Source organism: Triticum aestivum, chromosome 5B, assembly GCF_018294505.1.
Source record: "Triticum aestivum cultivar Chinese Spring chromosome 5B, IWGSC CS RefSeq v2.1, whole genome shotgun sequence".
Classification (NCBI taxonomy): domain Eukaryota; kingdom Viridiplantae; phylum Streptophyta; class Magnoliopsida; order Poales; family Poaceae; genus Triticum; species Triticum aestivum.
Window position 1 is genome coordinate 649,909,884 of NC_057807.1, and position 27,204 is coordinate 649,937,087.

Sequence of the window (27,204 nt, forward strand, 5' to 3'; positions counted from 1 at the left end):
ATATGCACGAGTAGAACACAAGTGAGTTATGGGCGATACAAGTCATACTGCTTACCAGCATGTCATATTTTGGTTCGGCGGTATTGTTGGATGAAGCGGCCCGGACCGACATTACGCGTACGCTTACGTGAGACTGGTTCTAGCGACGCGCGTTGCACATAGGTGGCTGGCGGGTGTCAGTTTCTCCAACTTTAGTTGAACCGAGTGTGGCTATGCCCGGTCCTTGAGAAGGTTAAAACAACACTAACTTGACGAACTATCATTGTGGTTTTGATGTGTAGGTAAGAACGGTTCTTGCTCAGCCCATAGCAGCCACGTAAAACTTGCAACAACAAAGTAGAGGACGTCTAACTTGTTTTTGCAGGGCATGTTGTGATGTGATATGGTCAAGGCATGATGCTATATTTTATTGTATGAGATGATCATGTTTTGTAACCGAGTTATCGGCAACTGGCAGGAGCCATATGTTGTCGCTTTATTGTATGCAATGCAATCGCCCTGTAATGGCTTTACTTTATCACTAAGCGGTAGCGATAGTCGTAGAAGCAATAGTTGGTGAGACAACAACGATGCTACGATGGAGATCAAGGTGTCGTGCCGGTGACGATGGTTATCATGACGATGCTTCGGAGATGGAGATCACAAGCACAAGATGATGATGGCCATATTATATCACTTCTATTGATTGCATGTGATGTTTATCTTTTATGTATCTTATCTTGCTTTGATTGACGGTAGCATTATAAGATGATCTCTCATAAATTTCAACATAAAAGTGTTCTCTCTGAGTATGCACCGTTGCCAAAGTTCGTCGTGCCCAGACAACACGTGATGATCGGGTGTGATAAGCTCTACGTCCATCTACAACGGGTGCAAGCCATTTTTTGCACACGCAGAATACTCAGGTTAAACTTGACGAGCCTAGCATATGCAGATATGACCTCGGAACACTGAGACCGAAAGGTCAAGCGTGAATCATATAGTATATATGATCAACATAGTGATGTTCACCATTGAAAACTACTCCATTTCACGTGATGATCGGTTATGGTTTAGTTGATTTGGATCACGTGATCACTTAGATGATTAGAGAGATGTCTATCTAAGTGGGAGTTCTTAAGTAATATGATTAATTGAACTTAAATTTATCATGAACTTAGTCCTGGTAGTATTTTGCAAATTATGATGTAGATCAATAGCTCGCGTTGTTGCTTTCATATGTTTATTTTGATATGTTCCTAGAGAAAACTGTGTTGAAAGATGTTAGTAGCAATGATGCGGATTGGATCCGTGATATGAGGATTGCCCTCATTGCTGCACAGAAGAATTATGTCCTTGATGCACCGCTAGGTGCGGACCTATTGCAGGAGCAGATGCAGACGTTATGAACGTTTGGCTAGCTCAATATGATGACTACTTGATAGTTTAGTGCACCATGCTTAACGGCTTAGAATCGGGACTTCAAAGACGTTTTGAACGTCATGGGCCATATGAGATGTTCCAGGAGTTGAAGTTAATATTTCAAGAAAATACCCGAGTTGAGAGATATGAAGTCTCCAACAAGTTCTATAGCTAAAAGATGGGGGAGAATTGCTCAACTAGTGAGCATGTGCTCATATTGTCTGGGTACTACAATCACTTGAATCAAGTGGGAGTTAATCTTCCAGAGAAGATAGTGATTGATAGAGTCCTCTAGTCACCATCACCAAGTTAGTAGAACTTCGTGATGAACTATAGTATGCAAAGGATGACGAAAACGTTTCCTGAGCTCTTCGCGATGTTGAAATCAACAAAGGTAGAAATCAAGAAAGTGCATCAAGTGTTGATGATTGACAAGACCACTAGTTTCAAGAAAAGGGCAAAGGGAAAGAAAGAGAACTTCAAGTAGAATGGCAAGCAAGTTGTCACTCCCGCGAAGAAGCCCAAAGCTGGACCAAAGCCTGAAACTGAGTGCTTACACTGCAAAGGAAATGGTCACCGGAAACAGAAATGCCCTGAATATTTGGTGGATAAGAAGAATGGCAAAGTAAGAAAGGGTATATTTGATATACATGTTATTGATGTGTGCCTTACTAGTATTTATAGTAGCCCCTGAGTATTTTTGATACTTGTTTGGTTGCTAAGATAAGTAACTCGAAACAGGAGTTACATAATAAGCAGAGACTAGATGAGGGGAAGTGATGATGAGTGTTGGAAGTAGTTCCAAGATTGATATGATCATCATCACACACTCCCTATACTTTTGGGATTAGTGTTAAACCTAAATAAATGTTATTTGGCGTTTGCGTTGAGCATGAATATGATTTGATCATGTTTATTGCAATACGGTTATTCATTTAAAGTCAGAGAATAATTGTTGTTCTGTTTACATGAATAAAACCTTCAATGGTCATACACCCAATGAAAATAGTTTGTTGGATCTCGATCGTAGTGATATGATGTCTACTACACAACCTTCTTCTTGTAGACGTTGTTGGGCCTGCAAGTGCACATGTTTGTAGGACAGTAGCAAATTTCCCTCAAGTGGATGACCTAAGGTTTATCAATCCGTAGGAGGCATAGGATGAAGATGGTCTCTCTCAAACAACCCTGCAACCAAATAACAAAGAGTCTCTTGTGTCCCCAACACACCCAATACAATGGCAAATTGTATAGGTGCACTAGTTCGGCAAAGAGATGGTGATACAAGTGCAAAATAGATAGTAGATATAGGTTTTTATAATCTGAAATAATAAAAACAGCAAGGTAACGAGCGATAAAAGTGAGTGTAAAGGATATCGCAATGATAGTAAACAAGGCCAGGGTTCATACTTTCACTAGTGCAAGTTCTCTCAACAATAATAACATAGATAGATCATATAACAAGCCCTCAACATGCAACAAAGAGTCACTCCAAAGCCACTAATAGCGGAGAACAAACGTAGAGATTATGGTAGGGTACGAAACCACCTCAAAGTTATTCTTTCGGATCGATCTATAAAAGAGTTCGTACTAGAATAACACCTTAAGACACAAATCAACCAAAACCCTAATGTCACCTGGATACTCCATTGTCACCTCAAGTATCCGTGGGCATGATTATACGATATGCATCACACAATCTCAGATTCATCCAATCAACATAAAAGTACTTCAAAGAGTGCCCCAAAGCTACTACCGGAGAGTCAAGAACGTGTGCCAACCCCTATGCATAGGTTCCCAATGTCGCAAAACCCGCAAGTTGATCACCAAGACATACATCAAGTGTTCTCATAAAAGACTCAATCGAATAAGATAACTTCAAAGGGGAAACTCAATTCATCACAAGAGAGTAGAGGGGGAGAAACGTCATAAGATCCAACTACAATAGCAAAGCTCGGGATACATCAAGATCGTGCCATAGAGGGAACACGAGAGAGAACACGAGAGAGAGAGATCAAACACATAGCTACTGGTACATACCCTCAGCCCCGAGGGTGAACTACTCCCTCCTCGTCATGAATAGCGCCGGGATGATGAAGATGGCCACCGGTGATGGGATCCCCCTCCGGCAGGGTGCCGGAACAGGGTCCCGATTGGTTTTTGGTGGCTACAGAGGCTTGCGGTGGCAGAACTCCCAATCTATCTTCTGTTCTGGAAGTTTTAGGGTACGTAGGTATATATGGGTGCAGGGGGTACGTCGGTGGACCTCCGGGGTGCTCACGAGGCAGGGGGTGCACCTAGGGGGGGGGGGCGCCCCCCAGCCTCGTGGGCAGCCCGGGACTCCCCTGACGTGCACTCCAAGTCCACCAGGTTGCTTTCCTTCCAAAAATAACTTCTCCAGTTGATTTCGTTCCATTTTGACTCCGTCTGATATTCCTTTTTCTCGAAACACTAAAATAGGCATAAAACAACAAATCTGGGCTGGTGAAAGATCGTGGATGTCGCCTAGAGGGGGGGGGGTGAATAGGCGTTTTAAAATAATTACGGTTTAGGCTTGAACAAATGCGGAATAAACCTAGTGGTTAATTTGTCAAGCACAAAACCTAAAACAACTAGGCTCACCTATGTGCACCAACAACTTATGCTAAGCAAGATAAGCAACTATGTGATAGCAAGATATATGATAAAGAACAATATGGATATCACAAAGTAAAGAGCATAAGTAAAGGGCTCGGGTAAGAGATAACCGAGGCACGCGGAGACGACGATGTATCCCGAAGTTCACACCCTTGCGGATGCTAATCTCTGTTTGGAGCGGTGTGGAGGCACAATGCTCCCCAAGAAGCCACTAGGGCCACCGTAATCTCCTCACGCCCTCGCACAATGCAAGATGCCGTGATTCCACTAAGGGACCCTTGAGGGCGGTCACCGAACCCGTACAAATGGCAACCCTTGGGGACGGTCACCGAACCCGTACACTTTGGCAACCCTTGGATGTGGTCACCGGTACCCGACAAATTGCTCGGGGCGATCTCCACAACCTAATTGGAGACCCCGACGCTTGCCCGGAGCTTTACACCACAATGATTGAGCTCCGAACACCACCAACCGTCTAGGGCGCCCAAGCACCCAAGAGGAACAAGCTCAAGGGTACCAAGCACCCAAGGGTAATAAGCTTCTCAACTTGTAACTTCCACGTATCACCATGGAGAACTCAAACCGATGCACCAAATGCAATGGCAAGGGCACACGGAGTGCCCAAGTCCTTCTCTCTCAAATCCCACCGAAGCAACTAATGCTAGGGAGGAAAATGAGAGGAAGAACAAGAAGGGGAACACCAAGAACTCCAAGAACTAGATCCAAGGGGTTCCCCTCACATAGAGGAGAAAGTGATTGGTGGAAATGTGGATCTAGATCTCCTCTCTCTTTTCCCTCAAAAGCTAGCAAGAATCCATGGAGGGATTGAGAGTTGGCAAGCTCGAAGAAGGTCAACAATGGGGGAAGAACACGAGCTCAAAGGATAAGGTTCAATGGGGAAGAAGACCCCCTTTTATAGGAGGGGGAAAATCCAACCGTTATGTGCTCAGCCCGCTCCACGAGCGGTACTACCGCTCGGGCGGAAGAAGCAGGGAAACGGAGCAACAAAACAAGAACCTTGGGGCGGTAGTACCGCATATAAGCGGTACTACCGCTCACCCCAGCGGTACTACTGCTCATGAGCGGTACTACCGCTCCTACTGCCACTACTACTGCCTCTAAACCCGACACGAGAAAACCACGTCTTGAGTCGAGGCGGTACCAGCGCGGAACCGGAGCCGTACTACCGCTTATGGCCATGGGCGGTACTACCGCTGTGGGACAGCAGTACTACCGCTTGTGGCGATAAGCGGTACTGCCGCTCCGGACCAGCGGTACTACCGCTGGCGCCAACCTTAAGCCACTATCGCGAAAACAAAGTACTCCAAGGAAAACCAGAACTGCCAAAACTTCTGCAAATGAGCTCCGAATTGAGCAAACTCAAGCTTGTTTGAAACAAGACAACGAGTAGCATCAAAACAGCGACAGAGAAGAACCGACATACCCTCCAACATCGAAAACATCATAGAAGATGCATGTGAACTCCATTTTCGATGACCTCGAGCTTGTCATGAAAATGACAAAAAGCTCCAAAACTCACAAGGAGAAGAACCAAACAACAACAAGAAGATGCAAGGATGCAATGGTTTGAGCTCTCTATGAACGATACAATTAAGATACTCATCGAGAGCCCCCCTTGATAGTACGGCAATCGATCCTATAACCCTGTCTCCCACAACTACCATGAGACCGGTAAAATAGAAAACCTATCAAGGGCAAACCTTTGCCTTGCACATGGTCCACTTGAGCTAGATGATGACGATCTTGACTCCCTCAAGTTGGACCACCTTTCTTGATTGCGTTGTCTAGATGAAGACTAGTTGATTGCTCCCCCATACTCCACTGTGGGTGAGCCTCTCTTCCGCACATCTTCACAAGTCCATTGTCACCACAATGGACGGCAAGCTTCAAGCATTTGATCTCTTCGTGATGCTTCACTTGAACTTGCACACCACAACCATACCATGGGATCGCTTGATCCCTCTCGGTACATATTCTATGCTTTGTGTGTTGATCAACTTGATTCACTCTTTGACTTAGTCTTGATCAACCTTGAATCTTTCCAACTCTCTTCATTTGGATGATGTCTTGAAGGTAAACATGAATGATCACACAATCTTCTTCTTCAAGACATGCTTGCAATAAGATCAACACTCACATGACCAATCTTTGGATAATTCCTTAATAGCACTTTGGTCAACTCATAAACTCCTTGAAACCAACACATGGACTTCAAGAAAAGCCTATGGACAAAACCTTCACATATAACTCAAGGCAACCATTAGTCCATAGAGATTGCCATCAATTACCAAAACCAAACATGGGGGCACCGCATGTTCTTTCAGCTGGGCCTCCGGTTAATAGGTTAGTCCCAAAAATAATATAAAAGTGGATAATAAAGCCCAATATTGCCTAAAAAAGTAGATAAAGTAGCATGGAGCAATCAAAAATTATAGATACGTTGGAGACGTATCAAGCATCGCCAAGCTTAATTCCTGCTCGTCCTCGAGTAGGTAAATGAACAAAAAAATTGATGCGGAGTGATACTTTGGCATAATTTCAATGTAAATCTTCTTAATTGTGACATGAATATTCAGATCCATAAGATTCAAGACAAAAGTTCATATTGACATAAAAGTAATAATACTTCAAGCATACTAATCAAAGCAATCATGTCTTCTCAAAATAGCATGGCAAAAGAAAGTTCATCCCTACAAAATCATATAGTTAGGCTATGCTTCATTTTCGTCACACAAAGATGTTCCCAACTTCTATACCCCCGATGACAAGCCAAGCAATTGTTTCATACTTAAATAATCTCAAACTTTTTCAACCTTCACGCAATGTATGAGCGTGAGCCATGGATATAGCACTATGGGTGGAATAGAATATGATGATGGGGATTGTGTGGAGAAGACAAAAAAGGAGAAAGTCTCATATTGACAAGGATAATCAACGGGATATGGAGATGCCCATCAATTGATGTCAACATGAGGAGTAGGGATTGCCATGCAACGGATGCACTAGAGCTATGAATGCTCAACAAAAGAAAACTAGTGGGTGTGCATCCAACTTGCTTGCTCATGAAGACCTAGGGCATTTGAGGAAGCCCATCGTAGGAATATACAAGCCAAGTTCTATAATAAAAAATTCCCACTAGTATAAAAAAGACAACTTACGAGACTCACTACATGAAGAACAAGGTGATACTTTGAAGCACAAGTGTGGAAAAAGAGATAGTAGCATTGCCCTTTTTATTTATTTTCTCTTTTTTTGGGCCTTTCTCTTTTCTTTTTTTTGGCCTTTCTCTTTTTTTGGGCAATGCTCTAATAATGATGATCATCACACTTTTATTGATTGAACATAAGGATTACAACTCGAAACTTAGAACAAGATATGACTCTATATGAATGCCTCCGGCGGTGTACCGGGATGGTGCAATGAATCAAGAGTTACATGTATGAAGAATAATGCATGGTGGCTTTGCCACAAATACGATGTCAACTACATGATCATGCAATGGCAATATGACAAAAGTAATGTATGTCATGAATATGATGATGGAAGTTGCATGGCAATATATCTCAGAATGGCTATGGAAATGCCATGATAGGTAGGTATGGTGGCTGTTTCGAGGAAGATATAAGGAGGTTTATGTGTGATAGAGCGTATCGTATCACGGGGTTTGGATGCACCGGCAAAGTTTGCACCAACTCTCAAGGTGAGAAAGGGCAATGCACGGTACCGAAGAGGCTAGCAAAGGCGGAAAGGTGAGAGTGCGTATAATCCATGGACTCAACATTAGTCAAAAGAACTCATATACTTATTGCAAAAATTTAGAAGTCATCAAAAATCAAGTACTACGCGCATGCTCCTAGGGGGATAGATTGGTAGGAAAAGACCATCGCTCGTCCCCGACCGCCACTCATAAGGATGCACAAGCCAGGTACACTTCATGTTTCAAATTTGTTACACAACTTTAACCATACGTGCATGCTACGAGACTTGCTAACTTCAACACAAGCATTCTTTCAATTCATAATCACCCAACTATCATGACTTTAATATCACTACCTCCATATCTCAAAACAATTATCAAGCATCAAACTTATCTTAGTATTGAACGCACTCAAAAGAAAGTTTCACATATCTTGAATACCAAGTATATTAATATTAAGTTACCATGCTATTAACGACTCTCAAAATAATATAAGTGAAGCATGAGAGTTCATCTATTTCTTCAAAATAAAACTACCACCATGCTCTAAAAGATATAAGTGAAGCACTAGAGCAAATGACAAACTACTCCGAAAGATATAAGTGAAGATCAATGAGTAGTCGAATAATTGTGCAACTATGTGAAGACTCTCTAACATTAAAGAATTTCAGATCTTGATACTTTATTCAAACAGCAAGCAAAGCTAAAGAAAACTACATTGCAAGGATAGCACAACTCATGTGAAGAAGTAAAAACTTAGGCTCAACCGATACTAACCGATAGTTGTTGAAGAAGAAAGGTGGGATGCCTACCGGGGCATCCCCAAGCTTAGATGCTTGAGACTTCTTGAAATATTATCTTGGGGTGCCTTGGGCATCCCCAAGCTTGAACTTTTGTGTCTCCTTAATTCCTCTCATATCATGGTTTCTCTTTTTATCAAAAGCTTCATTCACAACAAACTCAACAAGAACTCGTGAGATAGGTTAGTATAAACCAATGCAAAACCTTATCATTTTCTACTGTAACAAATCACTAAAATTATTATTCAACATTGCATACTAAATGCCTCTGCATATTTAATACTCCTATCCTCAAATATAATCATTAAACAAGGAAACATATGCAAACAATGCAACAGTACAGTCTGTAAAGAATGCAAGAGTATCAATACTTACCTAACTCCAAAAATTATGAACTAAAATTCCCACTGTAATAAATTTACCAGAGATCAATATGAAAAAATATTCAACGTTAGACCATTCTCTGACTTTTCTAGGGAATTTTTGCAACAGCGGTAAACTTTCTGTTTTCAAACAGTAAGATGTATACTAGCAAAATAAGCATGGCAAAGGCTATCCTTGACTTTTTTATTGAAACTAAAGATGAAAAACATTATTCTAACTAACAGCAAGCAAAAACTAACAAAATAAAATGACGCTCCAAGCAAAACACATATCATGTGGTGAATAAAAATATAGCTCCAAGTAAAGTTACCGATGAACGAAGACGAAAGAGGGGATGCCTTTTGGGGCATCACCAAGCTTAGTTGCTTGGTTGTCCTTGAATTTTACCTTGGGGTGCCTTGGGCATCCCCAATCTTAGGCTATTTCCACTCCTTATTCCATATTCCATCGAATCTTTAGCCAAAACTTGAAAACTTCAACCACACAAAACTCAAAAGAAAACTCGTAAGCTCCGTTAGTATAAGAAAATGAAACCACCACTTAGGTACTATAATGAAGTCATTCTAAATTCATATTGTTGTAATATCTACTGTATTCTAACATCTCTATGGTTCATACCACTTAATACTAGCCATAGATGCATCAAAATAAGCAAACAACACATAGAAAACAGAATCTGTCAAAAACAAAATAGTCTGTAGTAATATGTATAAAACGTATACTTCTGAAACTCCAAAAATTATGAAATAAATTGCTGGACCTGAGTAATTTGTCTATTAATAATCTGCAAAAATAATCAACCTAAAAGCACTCTCCAGTAAAAAAATGGCAGCTAATCTCGTGAGCGCTAAAGTTTCTGTTTTTCACAGCAAGATCACATAAACTTCACCCAAGTCTTTCCAAAGGTTCTACTTGGCACTTTATTGAAACAAAAGATATAAAACATGATTACTACAGTAGCATAATCATGTGAACACACAAAAAAAGTAAGGATAAATATTGGGTTGTCTCCCAACAAGCGCTTTTCTTTAATGCCTTTCTAGCTAGGCATGATGATGACAATGATGCTCACATAAAAGATAAGAATTGAAACATAACGGGAGCATCATGAAGCATATGACTAGCACATTTAAGTCTAACCCACTTCCTATGCATAGGGATTTTGTGAGCAAACAACTTAGGGGAACAATAATCAACAAGCATATGAAGGTAAAACAAGCATAACTTTAAAATTTTAAGCACATAGAGAGGAAACTTGACATTATTGCAATTCTTACAAGCATATGTTCCTCCCTCATAACAATTTTCAGTAGCATCATGAATGAATTCAACAATATAACCAGCACCTAAAGCATTCTTTTCATGATCTACAAGCATAGAAAATTTACTATTCTCCACATAAGCAAAATTCTTCTCATGAATAGTAGTGGGAGCAAACTCGACAAAATAACTATCATATGATTGAAAATTAAGATCAAGATGACAAGTTTCATGGTTATAATTATTCTTTAAAGCATACGTGTCATCACAATAATCATCATAGATAGGAGGCATGCTTTCATCATAGTAAATTTGCTCACCAAAGCTTGGGGGACAAAAAATATCATCTCCATCAAACATAGCTTCCCCAAGCTTGTGGCTTTGCATATAATTAGCATCATGGATGTTCATGGAATTCATACTAACAACATTGCAATCATGCTCATCTTTCACATATTTTATGCCAAGAATTCTATGTAATTCTTCTTCTAGTACTTGAGCACAATTTTCCTTTCCATCATACTCACGAAAGACATTAAAAATGTGAAGCGTATGTGACAAACTTAACTCCATTTTTTGTAGTTTTCTTTTATAAACTAAACTAGTGATAAAAACAAGAAACAAAAAGATTCGATTGCAAGATCTAAAGATATACCTTCAAGCACTCACCTCCCCGGCAACGGCGCCAGAAAAGAGCTTGATGTCTACTACACAACCTTCTTCTTGTAGACGTTGTTGGGCCTGCAAGTGCACAGGTTTGTAGGACAGTAGCAAATTTCCCTCAAGTGGATGACCTAAGGTTTATCAATCCGTAGGAGGCGTAGGATGAAGATGGTGTCTCTCAAACAACCCTGCAACCAAATAACAAAGAGTCTCTTGTGTCCCCAACACACCCAATACAATGGCAAATTGTATAGGTGCACTAGTTCGGCGAAGAGATGGTGATACAAGTGCAAAATAGATAGTAGATATAGGTTTTTATAATCTGAAATAATAAAAACAGCAAGGTAACGAGCGATAAAAGTGAGCGTAAACGATATTGCAATGATAGGAAACAAGGCCTAGGGTTCATACTTTCACTAGTGCAAGTTCTCTCAACAATAATAACATAGATAGATCATATAACAAGCCCTCAACATGCAACAAAGAGTCACTCCAAAGCCACTAATAGCGGAGAACAAACGTAGAGATTATGGTAGGGTACGAAACCACCTCAAAGTTATTCTTTCGGATCGATATATAAAAGAGTTTGTACTAGAATAACACCTTAAGACACAAATCAACCAAAACCCTAATGTCACCTAGATACTCCATTGTCACCTCAAGTATCCGTGGGCATGATTATACGATATGCATCACACAATCTCAGATTCATCCAATCAACATAAAAGTACTTCAAAGATTTCCCCAAAGCTACTACCGGAGAGTCAAGAACATGTGCCAACCCCTATGCATAGGTTCCCAATGTCACGAAACCCGCAAGTTGATCACCAAGACATACATCAAGTGTTCTCATAAAAGACTCAATCGAATAAGATAACTTCAACGGGGAAACTCAATTCATCACAAGAGAGTAGAGGGGGAGAAACATCATAAGATCCAACTACAATAGCAAAGCTTGGGATACATCAAGATCGTGCCATAGAGGGAACACGAGAGAGAACACGAGAGAGAGAGATCAAACACATAGCTATTGGTACATACCCTCAGCCCCGAGGGTGAACTACTCCCTCCTCGTCATGGATAGCGCCGGGATGATGAAGATGGCCACCGGTGATGGGATCCCCCTCCGGCAGGTTTCCGGAACAGGGTCCCGATTGGTTTTTGGTGGCTACAGAGGCTTGCGGCGGCGGAACTCCCGGTCTATCTTCTGTTATGGAAGTTTTAGGGTACGTAGGTATATATGGGTGCAGGGGGTACGTCGGTGGACCTCCGGGGTGCTCACGAGGCAGGGGGCGCCCCCACCCTCGTGGGCAGCCCGGGACTCCCCTGACGTGCACTCCAAGTCCATCAGGTTGCTTTCCTTCCAAAAATAACTTCTCCTGTTGATTTCGTTCCGTTTTTACTCCGTCTGAGATTCTTTTTCCTCGAAACACTAAAATAGGCATAAAACAACAAATCTGGGCTGGGCCTCCGGTTAATAGGTTAGTCCCAAAAATAATATAAAAGTGGATAATAAAGCCCAATATTGCCTAAAACAGTAGATAAAGTAGCATGGAGCAATCAAAAATTATAGATACGTTGGAGACGTACCATGATACACATATTCATAATATTGATGCCAAAAGATGCAAAGTTAATAATGATAGTGCAACTTATTTGTGGCACTGCCGTTTGGGTCATATCGGTGTAAAGCGCATGAAGAAACTCCATAAAGATGGATTTTCGGAATCACTTGATTATGAATCATTGATGCTTGCGAACCATGCCTTTTGGGCAAGATGACTAAAACTCCGTTCTCCAGAACAATGGAATGACCTACTGACTTGTTGGAAATATTACATATTGATGTATGCAGACCAATGAGTATTAAGGCTCATGGCGGGTATCATTATTTTCTGACCTTCACAGATGATTTGAGAAGATATGGGTATATCTACTTGATGAAACATAAGTCTGAAATAGTTGAGAGGTTCAAAGAATTTCAGAGTGAAGTGGAAAATCATCGTAACAAGAAAATAAAGTTTCTGCGATCTGGTCATGGAAATGAATATTTGAGTTACGAGTTTGGCCTTCAGTTAAAATAATGTGGAATATTTTCACAAACTCATGCCACCTGGAACACCACAGCGTAACGGTGTGTCAGAACGTCATAACCGCACTTTATTTGATATGATGCGATCAATGATGTCTCTTACCGATTTACCAATATCATTTTGGGGTTATGCATTAGAGATAGCTACATTCATGTTAAAATAGGGCACCATCTAAATCCGTTGAGACGACACCGTATGAACTATGGTTTAGCAATAAACCTAAGCTGTCGTTTCTTAAAGTTTGGAGTTGCGATGCTTATGTGAAAAAGTTTCAACCTGATAAGCTCGAACCCAAATCGGAGAAATGCGTCTTCATAGGATACCCAAAGGAGATTGTTGGGTACACCTTCTAATCACAGGTCCGAAGGCAAAATATTCGTTGCTAAGAATGGACCCTTTCTAGAGAAGGAGTTTCTCTCGAAAGAAGTGAGTGGGAGAAAAGTAGAACTTGATGAGGTAATAATACCTTCTCCCGAATTGGAAAATAGTTCATCACTAAAATCAGTTCCAGTGATGCCTACACCAATTAGTGAGGAAGCTAATGATGATCATTATGAAATTTCAAATCAAGTTACTACAGAACCTTGTAGGTCTTACAGAGTATGGTCCGCACAAGAGTGGTAGATAATCTTGTTCTGAAAGTCATGTTACTAGACCATGATAAACCTGCGAACTATGAGGAAGCGATGATGAGCCCAGATTCCGCGAAATGGCTGGAGGCCATGAAATCTGAGATAGGATCCATGTATGAGAACAAAATGTGGACTTTGGTGGACTTGCCTGATGATCGGCAAGCCATAGAAAATAAATGGATCTTCAAGAGGAAGACGGACGTTGGTAGTAGTGTTACTATCTACAAAGCTTGACTTGTCGCAAAAGGGTTTTCGACAAGTTCAAGGTGTTGACTACAATGAGATTTTCTCAACTGTAGCGATGCTTAAGTCTGTCTGAATCATGTTAGCAATTGCCACATTTTATGAAATCTGGCAAATGGATGTCAAAACTGCATTCATTAATGGTTTTCTTAAAGAAGAGTTGTACATGATGCAACCAGAAGGTTTTGTCAATCCTAAAGGTGCTAACAAAATGTGCAAGCTCCAGCGATCCATCTATGGACTAGTGCAAGCATCTCGGAGTTGGAATATACACTTTGATAAGTTGATGAAAGCATATAGTTTTATACAGTCTGGCTGTAAAGCCTGTATTTACAATAAAGTGAGTGAGAGCACTACAGCCTTTTTGATAAGTATATGTGAGTGAGATATTATTGATCAGAAATGATGTAGAATTTTTCTGGAAAGCATAAAGAAGTGTTTGAAAGGAGTTCTTTAAAAGAAAGACCTCAGTAAAGCTAGTTACATATTGAGCATCAAGATCTATTGATATAGATCAAGACGCTTGATAAGATTTTCAATGAGTACATACCTTGACAAGATTTTGAAGTAGTTCAAAATGGAGCAGTCAAAGAAAGACCTCGGTGAAGCTGCTTACATATTGGGCATCAAGATCTATAGAGATAGATCAAGACGCTTGATAAAGTTTTTTTAATTAGTATATACCTTGACAATTTTTTGAAAGAGTTCAAAAATGGATCAGTCAAAGAAGGATTTCTTGCCTGTATTACAAGGTGTAAAGTTGAGTAAGACTCAAAGCCCGACCACGGCAGAAAATAGAAAGAGAATGAAAGTCATTCCCTATGCCTCACTCATAGGTTCTATAAAAGTATGCCATGCTATGGACCAGACCTATTGTATACTCTGCCCTGGTTTGGCAAGGGAGTACAATAGTGATCTAGGAGTAGATCACTGGACATTGGTCAAAATTATCCTTAGTGGAATAAGGATATGTTTCTCGATTATGGAGGTGACAAGAGGTTTGTCGTAAAGGGTTACGTCGATGCAAGTTTTGACACTGATCCAGATGACTCTAAGTCTCAATCTGGATACATATTAAAAGTGGGAGCAATTAGCTAGAGTAGCTCTGTACAGAGCATTGTAGACATAGAATATTTTGCAAAATACATACGGCTCTGAATGTGACAGACCCGTTGACTAAACTTCTCTCACGAGCAAAACATGATCACACCTTAGTACTCTTTAGGTGTTAATCACATAGCGATGTGAACTAGATTATTGACTCTAGTAAACCCTTTGGGTGTTGGTCACATGACGATGTGAACTATGGATGTTAATCATATACAGATATGAATATTGGTGTTAAATCACATGGCGATGTGAACTAGATTATTGACTCTAGTGCAAGTGGGAGACTGAAGGAAATATGCCCTAGAGGCAATAATAAAGTTATTGTTTATTTCCTTATTTCATGATAAATGTTTATTATTCATGCTAGAATTGTATTAACCGGAAACATAATACATGTGTGAATACATAGACAAACATAGTGTCACTAGTATGCCTCTACTTGACTAGCTCGTTAATCAAAGATGGTTAAGTTTCCTAATCATAGGCATGAGTTGTCATTTGATTAACGGGATCACATCATTAGGAGAATGATGTGATTGACTTGACCCATTCCGTTAGCTTAGCACTTGATCGTTTAGTATGTTGCTATTGCTTTCTTCATGACTTATACATGTTCCTATAACTATGAGATTATGCAACTCCCGTTTACTGGAGGAACACTTTGTGTGATATCAAATGTCACAACGTAACTGGGTGATTATAAAGGTGCTCTACAGGTGTCTCCAAAGGTACTTGTTGAGTTGACGTATTTCGAGATTAGGATTTGTCACTCCGATTGTCGGAGAGGTATCTCTGGGCCCTCTCGGTAATGCACATCACTATAAGCCTTGCAAGCAATGTAGCTAATGAGTTAGTTACAGGATGATGCATTACGTAACGAGTAAAGAGACTTGCCGGTAATGAGATTGAACTAGGTATTTAGATACCGACGATCTAATCTCGGGCAAGTAACATACCAATGACAAAGGGAACAACGTATGTTGTTATGCGGTTTGACCGATAAAGATCTTCGTAGAATGTGTGGGAGCCAATATGAGCATCCAGGTTCCGCTATTGGTTATTGACCGAAGACGTGTCTCGGTCATGTCTACATAGTTCTCGAACCCGTAGGGTCCGCACGCTTAAAGTTTGATGACGGTTATATTATGAGTTTATGTGTTTTGATGTACCGAATGTAGTTCGAAGTCCCGAATGAGATCGGGGACATGACGAGGAGTCTCAAAATGGTCGAGACGTAAAGATCGATATATTGGACGACTATATTCGGACTTTGGAAAGGTACCGGGTGATTCGGGTATTTTTCGGAGTACCGAAGAGTTACGAGAATTTGCCGGGGAGTATATGGGCCTTATTGGGCCATACGGGAATAGAGGAGAGAGGCCAAAAGGAAGGAGGCATGCGCCCCTCCTTTGCCCGAATTGGACAAGGGGTGGAGCCCCCTTTTCCTTCTCCCTCTCCTCCTCTTTCATTCTCTCCTACTCTAACAAGGAAAGGAGGAGTCCTACTCCCGGTGGGAGTAGGATTCCCCCCTTGGCGCGCCCTCCTCCCTGGCCGGCCGCCTCCCCCTTGCTCCTTTATATACGGGGGCATGGGGGCACCCCAGAGACACAACAATTGATCATTGATCTCTTAGCCGTGTGCGGTGGCCCCCTCCACCATAGTCCTCCTCGATAATATCATAGCGGTGCTTAGGCGAAGCCCTGCATCAGTAGAACATCATCATCATCGCCACGCCGTCGTGCTGACGGAACTCTCCCTCGAAGCTCGGCTGGATCGGAGTTCGAGGGACGTCATCGAGCTGAATGTGTGCAAGAACTCATAGGTGCCGTGCTTTCGGTGCTTGATCGGTCGGACCGTGAAGACGTACGACTACATCAACCACGTTGTGCTAACGCTTCCACTTTCGGACACACTCTCCCCTCTCGTTGCTATGCATCACCATGATCTTGCGTGTGCATAGGATTTTTTTTGAAATTACTACGTTCCCCAACACTCATAATACTACAACCAAACCACATGTTCCAAATCCCACTAATGCAAATATTTGAGGGCATAACTAATGCATAGTAAAAACTGGGTATAGAAAAGTATGATCAAAGTGTAACTTTCCTTGCCGACGATCTACAAACTCTAGAGATTCGTAATAACAAGCTTCACACTCCAGATAATCTAGCGTAGACAAACAGTAGTATACATAAGCAATCACTCAAACAAGACAAAGAGAAAACGAGAAAAGCCAAACCAACTCAAAACAAGCAAATGACTAAACTAAACAGAAAACAAAACCTAACAGCATTATTTTCATGTGGATTAGGTCTTAATAGTAGGTACATGTGATTAGCTACGATTTGCAAAAAGAAACAACTCAAACAGAGCTACGAAACTCAAGATACAAACAAAACAAGATTGAATACTAATATGAACTAAACTTAAATTTTAAATTGTCAAAATCATGTTCAAGTTGGTTTACTGGAAAGAAGAGATCGATACGAAGATCTAGGCATTGGTTTCATCTAATTTGGCAAAACGAGCTAAAAGTTACGCTAGTTTTAAGATCAGGGGCTAAATCACAAGAAAACTATTCGCGGATAGGTCCCTGGCCGAAAATAAAACTAAAAAGAAAAATCTACAGAACGAACGTTCGCTAACAGAACTAAACGAACGAATTCGTTCGCTATAAGAAACTAACGGGTGAACGCTCCTTAACTAAACTAAAACAAAAAGAAAAACTGATCTAAGCTAACTAACAAAAAAAGAACTGGAAAAAACCGAACGGTTTATACCGGTCAACGCGCGGCGAGGTCAACGGCGTGATCCGGCGGGTGGCGGCGGCGCGGGCGGCGGCGGCTCTAGGCGGAGGCGCGGGCGGCGACGGCGGGGCGATTGTGAGGAGGAGAGGGACCGGGCCGGCCGAATATAAAGGGCCCTCGGGGGGGGGGGGTCCGTCTTAGGGAGGGGGTCGGCGGAGCGGGGCGAGCTCAGACTCCCTTAGGAGTCCGGCAATGGCACGGCGGCGACGCGGGGAAGGCGGTGGTGGCCGGCTGGGCCGGCCCAGAAAGAGTTTTTTTGAACGATTTCCGTGAAGAAAAAAAATTCTAATAAAACATAAATAAATTCCAAAAAAAATCCAGAAATAATTTTTACCGTCCCTACCTAAAAACTTGGGACAATATGAACATTTTTCCTGGACTAAATGCAATTTTAAAAGTGCAGGTTTTCTCTAATTCAAATAAAACTGCAAATAAAATAATAATTTGATTTCAAAATTTCTTTTTCAACATTTTTCCTCTGTTTTCGAAGAAGTCATATTATCTTCTCTCATTTATTTTATTGTTGGAAATAATTGGAAAGAAATTATTGAAAATCAAATTGATACTCTTTTCAAATTTTAAATAAATTCAAATATGAAAATTTTGTGAAACCTCCAACTGTTTCCTTGGGTCCTTGAGTTGCTTAAGATTCCGTGGATCTCAACTAAATGCAAATAAAATATGATATGCATAAGATGATCTATGTATGACATTCAAATTAAAAATTGGGATGTTAGAGACGGAGGAAATATATATTTCGTCTAAATGAAAAGATGATGCCCCTGTCGATTATCGAAAATAGAAGAAAAACCTAGCGTGTACGGAACTCGCTACGGTAAGTATATCCGTTTTCCATCCTACGTGTGTGTTTGTTGTTGGACTTGCCTAGCTACCCTCCGTGAAAGCTAGCTTAGCTCAAGACGAAACAAACGATGCATGGGTTAACAAAGTGTACCTAGGCTGATAATCTATCTACTCTAGCTAGTAAGTGATCATCTGGAAGACTGGAACAAGCAGGAAAGTGTGAGGTTAGGCATTATTCGGTTAGAACTGAATAAACTGCATACTGATCTACTAGCTCCTTTCTGCCAACTCATGAACGCACTCCAGTCCCCATTACCAATCCAAACGGTGACATGGCAATTTCCCGGAGCTTGCTAGTAATAGATTGGTTAGTTAATTTGTTGTGTGGTAGATTGGTTTACTACGAGTATATACTAGCCACAAGGTTAGTTAGCTCAATGGCTTGTGCACCTTTTGAAAATTCTGCGTCGCGACGCAGTCATGCATGGAGATAGATGCAGGCATGCAGCCAACAACTCCGGGAATCCTACGAAAAACATGGCACTTGCTTGATGCGTTTTCTCGACTGACTGTTGATTTCAAGATTAGACAAGATGTTGCTACTACAATTTGCCCGGGAATCCTTTTGTCCTTGCGGCGTCTCATTTAAGCCAGCTGTCTGTAGGCATTGGCGTCACATTTAAGCTGTTTGTAGGATTTGAATTTTGAAATATATGTGTACACGTTGGATTGAATAATTCAACTCTGGTACAGTTGATAGTGTTCAAGAACGCCATAGATTTGACAAATTCAGAGCGCTGACCGTATCGATTGCGCTGATCGCAACCTGTAGGTACACCTTTGTGCGCGTCACCAGTTACGTGCCACTGAGCATATGCATGCATGCACGCACGGTTCTTTCAATTACGATAGATACAGTATCATCGACCAGGTCAATAGTTCCCACCTTTTGTCGTCCGCTTATTTTCTGTTTGCTTGCTCGAGTGTCCATCTGATCACTTGCTTGTCAACACTAATCACCACGGATTAACTAAACAAATGGCGATGGATCACACGGCCCGCTAGATGAGTGGCCAGTCAAAAAGCAACACGGAGAACCGCGGCTGCACCGTCTCTAATCATTCAAATCAGTCGCCTAACCATCCACACGACGGCGGCGATTGTCGCCTTAATCAAACTCTCAAGGCGCGCATGCGCGCGTGCGGTGGGCCATCTCTAGCCGCTATAAATACACCTACACACACGCACACCATGTCTCCGTGCAGCCAACCAAGCAAACTACCATTGCACATTTTGCAACGGAGCTAATCTTAGCTAGAGCAAGACAGATTTGCGCGATGGGGTGTGGGAAGAAGATGGCGGCGCTTGCGTCCTTGTTCGGGTTCAAGACCAAGAGACTGGAGGAGGAAGAGGCCACGGCGGCGACGCGGCAGCAGCAGCATGCGGCGGCACCACCGCAGCAGAGGTACCATCATCACAGGGTGCGGCCGAGCGACGACGACGACTACGCCCGGCACTGGTTCGCCGAGCGCGACATCGACCGGAAGGCCTCCGAGTTCATCGACAAGGTCCACCGCCGGATGCTCGCCAACGAGCAAGACGGATAGTACAACATGCCGATGGATCCAGCTGTGTGGGTGGTCTAGCTGGTCGAGCTTTGCTGCTAGCTACGTCGTGCATGCAGGCTCTGTGTGCATGGTTGCCTTTTGTGTGCGCGCGCGCGCGATCAATTGCTTTTGTTTTGACTGGGTACGTGCTTTGTTGTTTCCATCTTGTCGGATGTATATAAACTAATAAAAAGCTGAGCAATATTTTTACCCTTAGTGAGCCAGTCTAACTAATGTTCTTACCACCGGTGGTGCAAATAACAAAAGGTCGAGCAATATTTTAGTCCCTAGCGAGGAAAATTTAACCAAGTATTACCACTCTTACTATCACCGAACGTACTTCAATATGGGACGTGGTGTTCCTGAGCCCGAGCTCAAACAAAGTTTGGGTAAACAGTAAAATCCAAAAAAGAAAAACATTCTGAATTTTTTTGGGTGCAAATATTGACAATTTTTTGCGCGCTCACAAGATTTCATCATGAAATGACATTTGCTGAAGTCGTGGCAGAAAAAAAGGATGCTCCAAAAGTTATTATTTTCAGAGCATTTTGGAGTGTTGATTTTGTTTGATTTGCCACGACTATCATGGATGTCATTTCGTGATGAAATTTTGCAATCACTGAAAACGTTTGTCAAAATTTTCCACCAAAAAAAAATCAGAATTCTTTGAAAAACAACCATTTTATTTGGATTTTACTGTTCATCACGAGCTCAAATGAGATTGCGAGCAGAAGATGACTTTCGGTAAATATGAGTCTACTCTATCTAATGCACACCGGTCAAACTAATGCTCTTTCATCTAAATTATCAATTTGTTGATAATTTAGATAGAGCAACACACATATTGGTGAAGACTCTACAAGAATCTCAGAACTTTTGAAGGGCATTTAGGGTACCTTGAACAAGAGTAGATGTGTTTGTCTTTTAAACATGAGGCTTTGAATTCTCTTCAATTTAAAGTTCAAACAAACGATGTTACGAATAATGATGATGATTCACATGACAAATTCTTATTACTGTTTAGTAAACTGGGGATGTGACAACTCACCCCACATCACAATAATCTAGTCCCAAGACTCCGACATGTCAGATAAAATGCAAAAAGCGCACGTGTCTACCACAATCTTCTCGTTTCCATGTTGCTTCTTTCTCAGGGAAGCTGATCCATTGCATCATGGAGGACTTGGCATCTTTATATTAGATCCTAGCTTTAAAGGATTGGTAATATACTCATATTAACAACATGCATCTTCTTTTATGAAAACTTGTCTCCTAAGAAGAAGAGAAATATAGTTTGACATGTTTGCCTCACAAATGGTAGAAAAAGATTATGTAACTAGCTTTGGGTGGTTGTGTTTCCGACCGTATGTCATCATGCTCTATGAGATTGTTTCTTTTTATAACTTAATGCTTAGAGTGTATATGAGGGCTTCGGTCATTTGGTGCGGAGTATTAGCCATTAGATCTAATGTGTGTTGATCTATTGGATTTATGAATGCAATACCAATACAGGGCATCTCAACCTATGCATAAGATGGCTAAGATTGTTTGGATCACTCAATTCACATGCATATGCTTATTACTATGCGTCATTGTGTTAACGAGGGATGCTATAGTGAAATTATGAACCCAGTCCAATTTGCTCCATAAGAAAACCATCGAAATCCCATTTGCATTCACTTTTATGTTTAGTTATCAATTAATCCAAAAATACTTTATATATCTAGTCACAGGTTGTCGTAGCTAGCAAGATTAATGTGTTTGAAAAGTGCACTAGAATTTTTTGGGGCACAAGTAGGTTGCTTTATTTGTTTCACTGATGCCCGAGGAAGAAAATACCCTACCATTATCTCATCTGGATTTGATAAACCTTAGGTCACATACTTAAGGGAAACTCGCTAATGTCCTACAAACCTCTACACTTGGGGCCAATAAACGAAGCTCAAGTCTACTACAAGATTAATATATGGTCCTAATATCGCCAACTGACATTCCGAAGACTTCATATTCAACGAATATGGCTTCCGTGAGTGCACAGTGATGTCGTTTGGATTAACAAACACCATTGCATCCTTTACGAACCTCACGAACAAAGTACACATATAGTACATGTATTATTCGTCATGGTATTCACAGATGACATCCTCATCTAGTCAACCGACGAATATGCTCATAGGAAGTAGGATCCTTCGGACATGTCATATCTACTAGAGGAGTTGCCATAGATCATTATAGTGTTGGACCAACAACCACCCAACACAATGACTAAGGTTCAAAGTATTTTGCGATTGAACTTATCGATTCATAAAAGATTCCCAAGCATTTTCAGGTCGATGGCATAGCCGGACCAAAAAAGAAAAAGAAAGTAAAATTGACCTCAAGTACGAGAAGAGCTTCCAAGAGCTAAAAAAAATTCACGCCTTCACTGCTAGTAGTTCCTAAGGTGCATATCATAACTTCAATGTTCCTAGTGATGATTCTAGTTTGGGACTAGATTTTGTGATAAAATAAGGCAAGGAGATATCCTTGATTCGAGCTACCCCTCCTACCCCACCCCGCCGCCCCCGTTGGAGATGGGTAGGGAAACCCTAGATGCCGCCGTGCGCTCCCTCCATAATCCTCCCCTGTCGCCTCCACATCTCGTCTCCTCGCGCGTAGGCTCTAGTGTGGGCTAGATTTGATGGACCACGCACTGCACTTGGGTGGGACACAACGGGACGGGGATCTCCTCCCGATGGTGACGACTAGTGGGTGTCGTGGTTCTAAGTCTGACAGTAGAGTGGGGGGTAGGTATGGAGAGGCAAGGTCCTAGCTATGGAGAGGTTGTAAACACAAGAGATGTACGAGTTCAGGCCCTTCTCGGAGGAAGTAAAAACCCTACGTCTCGGAGCCCGGAGGCGGTTGAGTGGATTATGTGTATATGGATTACAGAGTGCCGAACCCTTCTACCTGTGGAGGGGGTGGCTTATATAGAGTGCGCCTGGACCCCAGCCAGCCCACGTAGGAGAGGGTTTAAGGTGTGTTAAGTCCGGGGCGTTACTGGTAACGCCCCACATAAAGTGTCTTTACTATCATAAAGTCTACTTAATTACAGACCGTTGCAATGCAGAGTGCCTCTTGACCTTCTGGTGGTCGAGTGAGTCTTCGTGGTCGAGTCCTTCAAGTCAGTCGAGTGAGTCCCTCGTAGGTCGACTGGAAGGTGATCTCTTCTAAAGATGTCCTCGGGCAGGGTACTTAGATCAGGTCTGTGACCCTACCCTAGGTACATGACTCCATCATTAGCCCCCGAATGGATTGAGGCTTGAGTGATGAAGGAGTTGATGCTGTTTCCGATTAGCCTTCGCATACTGGTCGTGCGTTGTTTTGAACCAAAAAATTATCTTTGTTGATAGTGAACAACTTTTTTCAGTCGACTCGATCCATTCTTTTTCTTCGTCGAGTGATCTTTTGGACTTCGCTGATTTCCGAGCGACGGATCGCGGGAAATCCCGCGTCTGGCAGACTGATCTGCCGTTCACGGATTCCGTGGGATATGGAATTTGGGGGAGCGCGCGAAGCGGAGCGGTCCGCGGCGCTTGGATGGGACGGGGCATAGACGCCTCGATTCCCGCGCCGCTTTTTTCGCCACGTATCACGCTCGCGCAACTGTTTCAGGATATGATTAGATCGACCGGGCCCACCTGTCATCCACTCGGAAGGGATCTTATAAATGCGCCCGGCGAGGGTTTTTTTGAACAGTGCCTCATCATTCTCCCTCTGCTCCCTTCGTCTCCGCCCAACGCGCTCGCTCTCGCCCCCGCTCAACTTCTCCTCGCGCGCCTCACCGGTAGCCATGGTCAAGGAGAAGACGGCGACGCTGGAACGCGCGAAGAAGGCGTCGGCGATAGAGAAGGCGAAGGGGAGATCCACCAGCCGCGGCGGGTCTTCGTCTAGATCTCGCCTGCCGAAAGGCTGAGTCCAGGGAGATTGGATCCAGTCGACCATCACGGAGAAGGATCTCCTCGACATGGCCAACGAGGGCCTGATCCCTCATGGAGCTGCGAGGCTTCCGAGGAAAGAGTGGCAGCCCCAGCCGGAAGAGGGTGAGTGCGTACTTCTGGCTACCCATGTCGACCGCGGATTCTCTTTGCCACCGAGCATTTTCTTCCGTGGTTTCTTGAACTTCTTTGGAGCGCAACTCCACCACTTCACCCCGAATTCTATCGCCTATCTTGCCGCGTTTGTGTCCATGTGTGAGAGTTTTCTGGGTTGTCGACCGCATTGGGGCTTGTTCAAGCACATATTCACGTGTCGCTCTCAGACCGTGAAGAAGGCGAGCCCAGGCGACGAAAAAACCCGAGTCGTCCAAATGTGTGGGGGTCTGGGGATCCAGGTGAGGAGCAAGAGCACCTTCCCAGCCATGACATTTCCCGAGTCAGTCAGAGGCTGGCAGTCGACCTGGTTCTACTGCCAGGATCAGTCGACGCCGGGGCAGTCGAGTGGACTCCCTCAGTTCACCATGGACCGAGTGAACAAGCCCTCCTCTCTGAAGGTGATTCCGGAGGAGAAAGCTGACGTGAAGATGCTGATGGAGCGTGTAGTTCAGTTGGTTCGGGATGGAGTGACGGGTATGGATCTCCTGGAGGTTTTCCTTAGGCGTCGTATCCAGCCTCTTCAGTTCCGGAGCCATTGCATGTGGTTGTACTGCGGGACTGAGGATGTGACTCGGGTCAATCCAGAAACAGTCGACGATGCCACTCTGGAAAGGTGGATGGCCGCTGTTACTGGGAACAAGGATAACCCTCGCGGAGCCAGAAGGATTCCTCCACTCGACTGCCATAGTGATCCAAACAAAGTATGTCTGCTCCACTTCCCATCGTATTCTCGTCGCATTTATTTTTGTTTTCTCTGCCGACCAGTCGACTGATCTTTGTCTGGATGTCTATCAGGCCCTCACCGAGCTGTACTCGATGCCCAACGGAGCACAAGCTCCGACTGAGGAGGGAGAAGCGAGCGGGGGCGAGAGCCAGGAGGAGGAGTGGGACTCGGACGCCGCTGAGGATGATGATGACACTGATGATGATGATGATGATGATGATGATGAGGACGAGGAAGAGGAGGAGGAGGAGGTTGCACCACCGCGCTCGGAAAGGCGGTCGAAGCTTGTCCATGACCCTGCGACTGAACGTGGCAAGGGGGTTGCGACTGTAACACAGTCGACCAAACGCCCTCGGACCACCTCTCCGGCGCCGACTGAAAAGGCGTCGAAGCAGCCCAGGGCGGCCCCGTCAAAGCCGACCAAGCACCTGCCGAAGATGAAGGTGTCCATCCCCACCATATCAGGGTAATCATGTTGCTTAAGTCTTCTTGTTTTGTGTGAACTTTATCTCTGGTTGGCGCTGGAGTTAGTCGATTGATTCCTTGGAGTTGCAGTGCTGCTACTTCTGAGACCTCAGCCCGGGCTGACGACCATGAGATGGAGGACGCAGCAACCTCAAAACCTGGTACTATACTCTTAACACCGTTTCTAGTTGACTGACTCATGATCTCTAATTCTGATTCTTTTCTGTAGCTCCATCCAACGTTATTATCACTCTCCCTGATGATGATGAAGATGAGGAACCGCTGAAGCACAGAATGAGAAGGAAAGCGTCTGCCAGCAGGGTTCCCCAGGATGTGACGGTGCCTGAGACTCTGGTCGCGGAGGAAAACGCCACTCGACACACTGTGTCCTTCGCAGATCCGCTGACGAGTGCTCTGCAGCCCTCCCTCTTCACGACGCACCACGTCCCAGAGGACCAAGCTGGCGCCGCGAAGGAGGCGATACACCAGGCAGGGATCATAATGGAGCAGTTGAAGACCATCTGGGATGCGAGCCAGGCAGCTTACGACGCCAGTTCCGCCCTTCAAAGCAATGTTCAGGTCAGTCGACCACCGCTTGTTTTCTTTCCAGAATTTATAGTAATCACCCACTGGGTGTGTCGATTTAAACTCCGTGTTAGCGAGGGCACGCTGAGTGCACCCGCTGGGTGTAGTCCCCAAGGCTAGGGTCGACTGCTGGCGGTCGGCCTTAGGCTTTATAATTTCAGTCTTTCCGTCATTCGACTATGGCGAATGGATTTCGCAAACCGGTGGGGGCACGCTGAGTGCACCCACTGGGTGTAGTCCCCGAGACTGTGGTCGACTGCTTGCAGTCGATTACAGTCTTAAAGAATACATCTCTCTCTCTCTCTCTCTTTTTGAGGTCGACTGGTCGACTCTGTCTCCAAGGCTAAGGTCGACTGCTGGCAGTCGGCCTTAGGCTTTATAAGTTCAGTCTTTCCGTCATTCGACTATGGCGACTGGATTTCGCAAACCGGTCGACTGGTCGACTCTGTCTTCAATAGGATTAGTGGGGGCACGCTGAGTGCACCCACTGGGTGTAGTCCCCGAGACTACGGTCGAATGCTTGAATTCGGCTGTAGTCTTAGAAACACGTGATTTTTCCTTTTTCACTCGGAAGTGAATTATTTTTGACATTTAGTCGATTGGTTCTTCGCAGAACTCCTGTGACCTTGCGGCTCGCTACACTGAACTGGAAAACAAGCACATTCAGCTCGAGCTGAATTTGAAGCTGGTTCAGGAGAATCTGACGAAGGCAAAGGAGGAGACCGAAGGTATGTTTGGTGAGACCTCGACGACTGCTTTTTCTCTTCATTTGTTTCAAAATCTGATCTTGCTGTAACTTGCAGGTAAGGTGAGGGAGGCCCAAAGGAAAAAAGACCTTGAACTAGCTGAGAGGATCAAGCTTGCCGACGAGAAGTTAGCTTCAGTCGCCAAGCTTGACCAAGAAAATACCAATCTGAAAGCTGCTCTTGAGAAGAAAAATGATCTGGAGGCCTTCCTGAATGGTCTTGCCAAGAAGCCGTTTCTTATGCTTGAAGGTAAACCTTCAACAATCATTTTCAACTGTGGTTTTTTCATTCGACCATTGCCTTAACTCGGTGATCGTCTTTGCAGAATTTTGTCAAAACTTTGAAGAAGAGACTAGCCGGTTGGAACCAAACCTTGACCCCGTCAATTC

The 27,204-nt window shown here is 43.2% G+C and overlaps 1 protein-coding gene across 1 annotated transcript; it reads left to right on the plus strand.

The window, feature by feature from the left end:
• Positions 1-19,827: 19,827 nt before the first annotated feature.
• Positions 19,828-20,378, plus strand: LOC123117398 (uncharacterized). Its single transcript, XM_044538167.1, has one exon. It carries the CDS (start codon positions 19,893-19,895, stop codon positions 20,160-20,162), a length of 270 nt encoding a protein of 89 aa, XP_044394102.1. The 5' UTR covers positions 19,828-19,892; the 3' UTR covers positions 20,163-20,378.
• The last annotated feature ends 6,826 nt before the right edge of the window (positions 20,379-27,204 follow it).

What these genes read in the sequence shown, in the direction of transcription:
- LOC123117398 (XM_044538167.1), top strand. Translation starts at nt 19,893, where the DNA reads ATGGGGTGTGGGAAGAAGATGGCGGCGCTTGCGTCCTTGTTCGGGTTC.